Below are 8301 nucleotides of genomic sequence, written 5' to 3'. Positions count from 1 at the left end.
CATACATTCTCTTCCTTATAATATTTATAATATTTTCTATTGTTGTATGTAATTTCATTGTATTTGAGTGATTAAAAACAAAATGGCAGCCATTTAAAGTCAAATTCTTGTTGTTAAAAAACACATTTTTGTCATTATTTCGAAAAAAGCTTTTATCATGATTAACATTTTTCGAACCTATTTTGTAGTCCTATTCATGTCCTGCATTTGACAGAAAAAATCAGCTCATTATCACCAAAGATGGCCGAGCAATTGATAAATGAACGCATGCAAAACCGGTGCGAAAACACCCAAAAATATCGTTTTTTGGGAATAACTCGGCTTCAGAGTGTCCTACGACAAAAAATAAAGCTATTAACTGTTCGTTTTTTTTTACATACATATATCGCAAGTAAAAACTGAAGCAGAAGTCTCAATAAATATACTTACATAGGGCCCTATACAACAGTACCTTCCAGATTATATTTCTTTCGATTTTAGTTAAGATCTTAAAAGTCGTGTTGATAGGTAATGATATTTTTCCAAACATGATTAAGCGCATGGAGTAATCTTGGAAAAAAAAGCATCCATTATGCGTGACGAATTGTTTGAGAACCAATTAGCAATCACAGAAATAGCAAAAGCAAGCGGATCTTGTTATTAGATTAGTTTAAATAAGTAAATAAAAATCCACACTTGTTTTTAATAGTGGATTTTTTTTATCAGAAAATAAGAAAAACATGTGATTATTTCTCGTACCATCTTTAATATGCACAAAGGCCAAAGAGCCCAGTCTAATAAACAGATTCTTTTCATATTAGATCTTCAAAAATCTTTGTTTATCAATAAAATACTGGTCACAACCTTAAAACCTGGAAACAAGCAGTAGGAACTTGCAAATTTAAGAAAAAACCTAAACAAATCATTCATATGTCACGCTATCATTATAATTAAAACCATAATTTTTCACTTTCATTTGCGTTTGCTGCTTGCACATGTTTCTTGTACCATTTTGAATTGAATATATTTAGTTAAATTCTAAATCGTTTATCACTAAGCAGTCAATTAGAATCAAATATAAAATTTAAATAAAGTTTTCAAAAGAAGAACAAAACTAGCTTACTTACTATCTAGAAGTCCAAAGTTGTATAGTTATTGACTTTTTGAAAAAAAGGTGTGAGAAATTCAATAGTCTCACGTAGATCCCCTTTAAACGTTTTTTTTTTTTTTACCTTAGGTACCCACACTTTTGTTTACCTAGCTTTTTGGGGATAAACCAAACCATTAAAGCAAACAATTCATACATCAAAGCTTCTCGAAGCCGTACAAACTAATGGACAGTTTTTTTTTTCAGTAGAATCAATGGCCAAAGTGCTAACAATAAATCCATAGTTTAACCAAGCGAGCAATGAAGAATGACAAAAAATGGCACTTAATAAGTTTTTAAGGTATAAAATGTAGATAAGACTTCAGAATAAGTATCAGTTTGACAACATCCTTCCTATCGAAAAGTTTAACACCGGAATATTTATCATTAAACTCGACCTATCATGAAAGTCTTCTTGTGTATTTTTGGACTAGTTGCTGCAGCCGCACCATTGAACGCGTTTTTCCTCGATAAACTTATAGGAGGTGGTGGAAGTAATATTGGTGGATATAGTGGTGGATATGGTGGTGGTGGATTTGGAGGACTAGGATACGGAAGTGGTGGAGGATACAGTGGAGGAGGATATGGCGGTGCAAATGTCAAAATTATCAAAGTGATTATTCCTGGTGGAGGGGGATTTAGTAGTGGTGGTGGTGGATATGGCGGTGGTGGATATGGTGTTGGTGGATACAGTGGTGGCGGATATGGTGGAGGTTATTCCGGTGGTGGCACTTATTCTGCTGGTCCAGTGATTACTCCTGTTTATACACAAGTTGCCACACCAGTTGCCAGTTATGGAGGAGGATATTCATCAGGTGGATATGGTGGTGGATATGGAATTAATTCCGGGTATGGAGGATACAGCTCTGGTGGATATGGTGCCGGTTATGGAGGTGGATATGGAATCAGTTCTGGTGTTGTTCCATGCTAAATTGCAATAAAAGTTCCTTTTTTTTTTGTAAAATGTAAATATAGTATACGATTATGTTTTTTTAAATAAAAATAAAACGAAAACATTTATTTTTTTATGAAAGCCATGCCAAATGGATTGATTTTTACTTATATCTGCTCTCAAGAGCATTATTTCGAATCGATCGGCTAGTGTTACTACTTCGCAGTTCTAACTCCGGTCCAAAAAGGAGGAGGTATTAAAACTCGTCTGTTTTTTGTATTTTTATTTTTACCAATTTTGAAAATTCTTTTTGTATTGGAAAGATGGTGGCTGCAATGTGGTCCCATTTCAATTCCGTTCGGTTCTGGCCATAGGAAGTATTAGAAAAACCATAAAACCCAGTTTTGATCCATGGAAGTCGGTTTTGATAAAAATGATTATTCTATACACTATTGGTTACACTATTGGTACACTTACGTGCTTTTGCCTAAACTCAATTTATCAATAAATTTGTTCCTTTAGGTAGTTACATAACCAGAGTAACACGTGGTAAAACTGAAGGTAGGAACGAAATGGATATTTCAGTTGAAAATTCTTTTAAAATTATAGCTGTCATTTTTAAAGCTCTGAGGGTTTTGAGATTTCCAGAAATGAGAAAAGTATTTCACAGCATTTTCCGTTTTACGTCAAATATGTGCTCATAACAAAATAGGTTGTTGTTAATGCGAATTCCCAAAATCGAAAAATGTTAAATACTTCTGGACAGATGCATAGGGGAAAAGCTAATTAATGCGGCAGGAAGAAGCATTGTATTCTGATGCATTAAATTCTACGTGATAACAAATCATTTGAGATTAGAATTCAATTAACTCATCAAATTTTGACGTTGAAGTTACAAATCCGAAGAAAACGCACAAAATAGATATAATTGGAATTGGTCGATAGCGTAGGGACTAGAATCCAGTAGATTGGGAGAGGTGGAACATTTACATTTCAGCGCTGAAGCAAACGGAAACATCTCTCAAAAACGATATGAGAAGGATAATTTCTGGGGCGGGGAATTTCCGTATGTCAATTTATTTCATCATAGGTAGGTATTCCATTGCACAAAGCAAGCCTATACGAAGAGATATGTAAGGGTAATAAATGTCGATTCGGTTTGTCAACAAGCTGAGCTAGATAGTTTAACGTTGTCAAGATCTCAACATTCCTCTGCCTGAGAATATTTAAGCTCCTGTATCAATCTCAGTTTTATGGAATTTGTAGGTGAGAAGAGCATGCTGCTTAGCAGTGCTAGATTCTCCCATCCCGATATTTACCCTATAGGTATACCGATATTTGGATATCGCCTGATAGTTAAATTGAAACCAAATGGAGCATACTGCAATAGACGAAAGGAACTCCTCCCGATGGTTAGAAAAATTAAACTTTTTTTTTGTGGCCGAAACAAAAATATACTTTTCTGAAGGTTTTCGGGGTGCTGAACTCGAATCCAAAGTAAAAAAAAAAATTAATCAGCTCCGGTTTTTGAAATATTACCGTTAGGAAATGCAATACTTCGGACCTTATTCTTTTACATATATACCTAAGGAAAATTGTCTGAGCATATTTAGTAACGGTTTCTAAAAGGACTATATTCCATCTTTCAAGACCTGTTTAAATCTTTCCAATATCTTTTTTACTGCCTTAGATATCTTCAGTTACTTGGCATATTATATCTACCGTTGACATTTTATAACGTCATTATTTCCTTTGTGATATATGAAGCCAAACCTACTTAGTTCATTTTAATATATCTAGGGCAATAAAAAAGATATTGAAAAGATTTAAACAGATAGAAAACAGTTCTTATTGAAATCATTACTAAATATACTCAAACATTTTTCCTTATAAAAAAGAATAAGGTCCGAAATACTCAAAAAAAAACTTTTTTTGCCATTTCTAATGGTAATATTTCAAAAACGGGAGCTGATTTGTTTCTGACTTCGGATTCGAGTTCAGCACACCGAAAACCTTCAGAAACCTTAAGTAAAGTAAAGGAAAGAAGAAAAATTTCCAGATAGAATAACGTGAAATCGAAGAGATGCAGAACTCCATTAATGAAATTTTAAAAGAAGAGTGAAAAAGTCAACAACAAGATTCACTTTTTGCTCTTCTAACCGTTCGCGTACACTAACGGCTCGCGTACACCAAATCCGTCATCGGCCGAATTATAGTCGGGCGTTGTCGGCCGAACTCGGCCGATAGAACCAAGCACATAGAAAAAAAAGAGAGTGCGTACACCACTGAAAGTGACATCGTCCGTTGACGTACGTTGACGCCCGATAATAACCGATCAACCGGCATAATCCGAACTTGTTTGGATTTTTCGTCCGTTGTCGGGTTGATTTATACATAGATATTGCTAAAAGCCTTTTCTTTGCAAAAATTGGCGGTATGAATTTTCAAAAATATAAATTTCTTGAAAATATTCCATTGAAAACAATTATTACATGCACTTCAAGTTTCACAAAGTCAGAATACAGACCGGCAGCGACGTCCTAGACCGGAAGCAGTGTATGCAGACGATCGTCCGAGAAAGTCGTCCGAGTAGTTCCGACCCGATGTCGGCCGATAATTCGGTTTTAGTGTACGCGAACCGAATTATCGGCCGACATCGGGTCGGAACTACTCGGACGACTTTCTCGGACGATCGTCTGCATACACTGCTTCCGATCTAGGATGTCGCTGCCGGTCTGTAGTTTGACTTTGTGAAACTTGAAGTGCATATAATAATTGTTTTATATGGAATATTTTGAAGAAATTTATATTTTTGAAAGTTCATACCGCCAATTTTTGCAAAGAAAATTCTTTTAGCAATATCTATGTATAAATCAACCCGACAACGGACGAAAAATCCAAACAAGTTCGGATTATGCTGGTTGATCGGTTATTATCGGGCGTCAACGTACGTCAACGGACGATGTCACTTTCAGTGGTGTACGCACTCTCTTTTCTTTCTATGTGCTTGGTTCTATCGGCCGAGTTCGGCCGACAACGCCCGAGCATAATTCGGCCGATGACGGATTTGGTGTACGCGAGCCGTAAGACTCTAGAGATACAATTTCTAACAGTTGCTAAATGGTTATGAGCAGTCAGAGTAAGTCAACCTGGATTATAGTCAAGAGCTAAAACCACCTGTCCAAAGTAAAGACTTAAATCCAAAAAAACCATATGGAACTCACATACTAAATGCAGTGCTATTCAAATACGATGCGGTGGAATGGAGCTGGAAAAGAGTGTTCACCAATGCGACCGAAATATATCGTCAAATAAAAGCATGTCTGAGTACTATTTCACCGGTTCAAAAGTGTTTTAAACTGTAACTTGTGCTTTTTCGAAGCAAACAAAGAATGGTATTATTAAATTCGGCCTCGCATACATTGAAATCAGCTTCTACTCTTCTTTGTCTTTTATCTACCACATCTTACTTTTTCCACCTCTGATTTTATTGATTGTTTAGTTTTTTCCAACACTTCAACCGAAAACACTAAAAATTGTATGGATTTTTTTTTGTCAAGAAATTGGTAGCTGGTTAACTTCTACCTAAGATTGCTAAGGTCTCACAAATCTGCACATCGGGTTTATTTAAGATTCTTTAAATAAAAAAGCTAAAATTTTATATTTCTTCGCATAGTTTTTCGATTTATTTTACAAATTATTTTCAATTACAAAATTAACAATTCTTTAATTCGTTCGTACCTACATTATTAACATTAAAAGGAAATTGGAGTATTTTTTATTTACAAATCTAATTACTTTTAGATTTTCTTAATTAACATCCTACTGATGGAGCACCATATTGATATCCACCGCCACTAGCGTATCCAGGAGTTATTTGAGGCGGTGAAATATTGTAGACAGGAGTAGATACTTGACTGACAACAGCACCTGAGTTACTTGATTGATATCCACCAGCATACCCACCAGCATAACCACTGTTTCCACTGTTAACATAAACAGGTGTAGCTACTTGACTAGAATATCCACCGGATGCAAATCCCCCACCAGATGAATATCCACCACTAGAAACAGTCTTGGGAATAATCACTTTGATAACTTTGACAATACTGCCACCACCGCTATTGTAAGCTCCACCTGAATAGCCTCCGCTTGAGAAACCTCCTCCAGTTGAAATTGGTTGGGAGATTATTGGAGCTTGAACTGGAATTGGTGCAGGAGCTGGAGCTGGTGCTGGAATATAAGTGACTGGTATTGGTGCTGGGGCTGGTGCTGGAATCGGTGCAGGTGCTGGAGAGTATGAAATAGGAGCAGGAGCTGGGGCAGAGACTTGGTAGGATCCTCCACTAGAATATCCACCACTGGCATATCCACCACTTGAACTGTATCCGTCACTGCTTGGAATAATCACTTTGATCACTCTAATATCTCCACCACCATATCCTCCACCATATCCTCCCCCATATCCTCCTCCGTATCCACTATCGTACCCAATATTGCTTCCACCACTATACACTCCTCCACCGTATCCAATACCACCGCCTCCAAAGCCACCACCACCGCCAAATTTACTACGACCGAAACTGCCTCCACTGTATCCAACTCCACCACCGCCTAATCCACTTCCACCTCCTAATCCCAGGAGTTTATCAAGAAATGCAGCTGAAGGTGAAGCAGCAGCCACCACAGCCAGAACGCACAAGAATGCTTTCATGATGAATTAAAAAAATTGGCAAAAATAGAAATACTTTTCGGCAGTGGACGCGTTAATCCACGAATAGGATGCTATCGAACTGATGCTAATAATTTGGCATCATCTTCATTTTATAGCAACTGCCGAAAAAGCCCAAAGACATGTGACAATTTGTTGTTCAAACAAATATATTCCATGTACGTCAGTGGCGTATCCAGAAAAAAATTTGGAGGGGGCTAGAAAATTTTTCAAACATTTTTTAGAGGGGTACGAAAAATTTTTCTCTCTATTTTATTCACCTTTGATCGAGAGTGAAGCGCTGTGCTGCGATACTGAAAGTGGTATAGTAGCATTTAACTGCTCTCGACGTCGACAGCTTCGTACTGCTGTCTCCTGTTTTTAAAGTTCTTGTTCCGCAATTCGACCGAAAGTGAATTGAAATCACTTTTAGATTTCACGTGAAATAAAATATCATATTCTTCATTTGGATCAATTTCAAAAACTTCGAAATTGCTTCGAACTGTCATAGCTGAAGGATCATCCTTTTTAATTTTGTTTCTGAAGTTAAATTATTACTGCTGGATGCAATTTTATCGGCAATTTTAATGAAAAAAAAAGAAGAATTCAAGAGAAAAAATAAGGAGACACAAATAAGTTATGATAATATTTTGTCTAAAAATTATAGATTCATTAAAAAAGGCACCAAATTTACAAACAGAAATAATGTGAATTGAATTCGATCAGAAAATCTAAATGAGTGAAAAATGCAGAAAGTGAAAGCCTAGAAACTAATTTTCCATTAAATTATTTTAGATGTTTAATTCGAAATATATATTTTTTCGTAATATGTTGCTTTTATAATCCGAATTCGAAGTCCAAACTGGCATTTGCTGAAAGAAACCATTAGTTACATATGTTGACCACTAAGATTTTGAGATATCAAATATTTCTATTTCCAATAGCTTTGAGAAGTATATAATTTTTGAAAAAAGTGTTTATCGAGATTGCATAAGAACTTTTGCAAAATTACACGGTGATGATATTCGACGTACGTATTATATGATCTGAAGAATTTCGAATTGGACTTAAATCCGAAAAAAACCACCCAACCCCCAGCTACAGCTAAGGCTCTTACTCAAACAAACACAAATAGCCGTTTCAGAACTTGGAGGGGGCTCGAGCATGTGAGCTGCCTCTAAATCTATAAGATTTACGAACAAGTTTCAGTGAAGCATATACATTACAATGAAATTATGTAAAAAATAACATGATCTGGAAGGCTTGGGGGGGGCTTGAGCCCCCTGAGCCCCCCCCTCAATACGCCACTGATGTACGTTTATATGACATAATAATAGATATTGACATTGAAATGACCATACTTTTTTTGAATCTCAATTTTTCCCGCCAATGAAGCGTAAGGTGCTAGATTATTATTTCTTACCCATGTTTGCTCTTTTGAACTTATAAGTTCGAACAAAATAAAAGACAAATAGAAGCTTACAAAATTTCACATAAATTGGTTAAAAGACTTAAAGGTATTATGGGTTAGGCTTCTGCGTGACGGTTTTTGCCCCATTATTGGAATGGATG

General features: G+C 36.0%; 2 protein-coding genes across 2 annotated transcripts; one reads left to right on the top strand and one right to left on the bottom strand.

Moving 5' to 3' along the window:
• The first annotated feature begins 1527 nt into the window (after positions 1-1527).
• LOC129912055 (acanthoscurrin-1-like) lies at positions 1528-2057 on the top strand. Its single transcript, XM_055990152.1, has one exon. It carries the CDS (start codon positions 1530-1532, stop codon positions 2055-2057), a length of 528 nt encoding a protein of 175 aa, XP_055846127.1. The 5' UTR covers positions 1528-1529.
• A 3775-nt stretch (positions 2058-5832) lies between these two features.
• Positions 5833-6732, bottom strand: LOC129909572 (keratin, type I cytoskeletal 10-like). The gene has a single exon (XM_055986646.1). The coding sequence runs from the start codon at positions 6730-6732 to the stop codon at positions 5833-5835; it is 900 nt and encodes a 299-aa protein (XP_055842621.1).
• Positions 6733-8301: the final 1569 nt, after the last annotated feature.

This window comes from Episyrphus balteatus, chromosome 2 (assembly GCF_945859705.1).
Source record: "Episyrphus balteatus chromosome 2, idEpiBalt1.1, whole genome shotgun sequence".
Taxonomy (NCBI): Eukaryota; Metazoa; Arthropoda; class Insecta; order Diptera; family Syrphidae; genus Episyrphus; species Episyrphus balteatus.
Note: the sequence above shows the minus strand (reverse complement) of the source record. Positions and strands in the feature narration are given on the sequence as shown.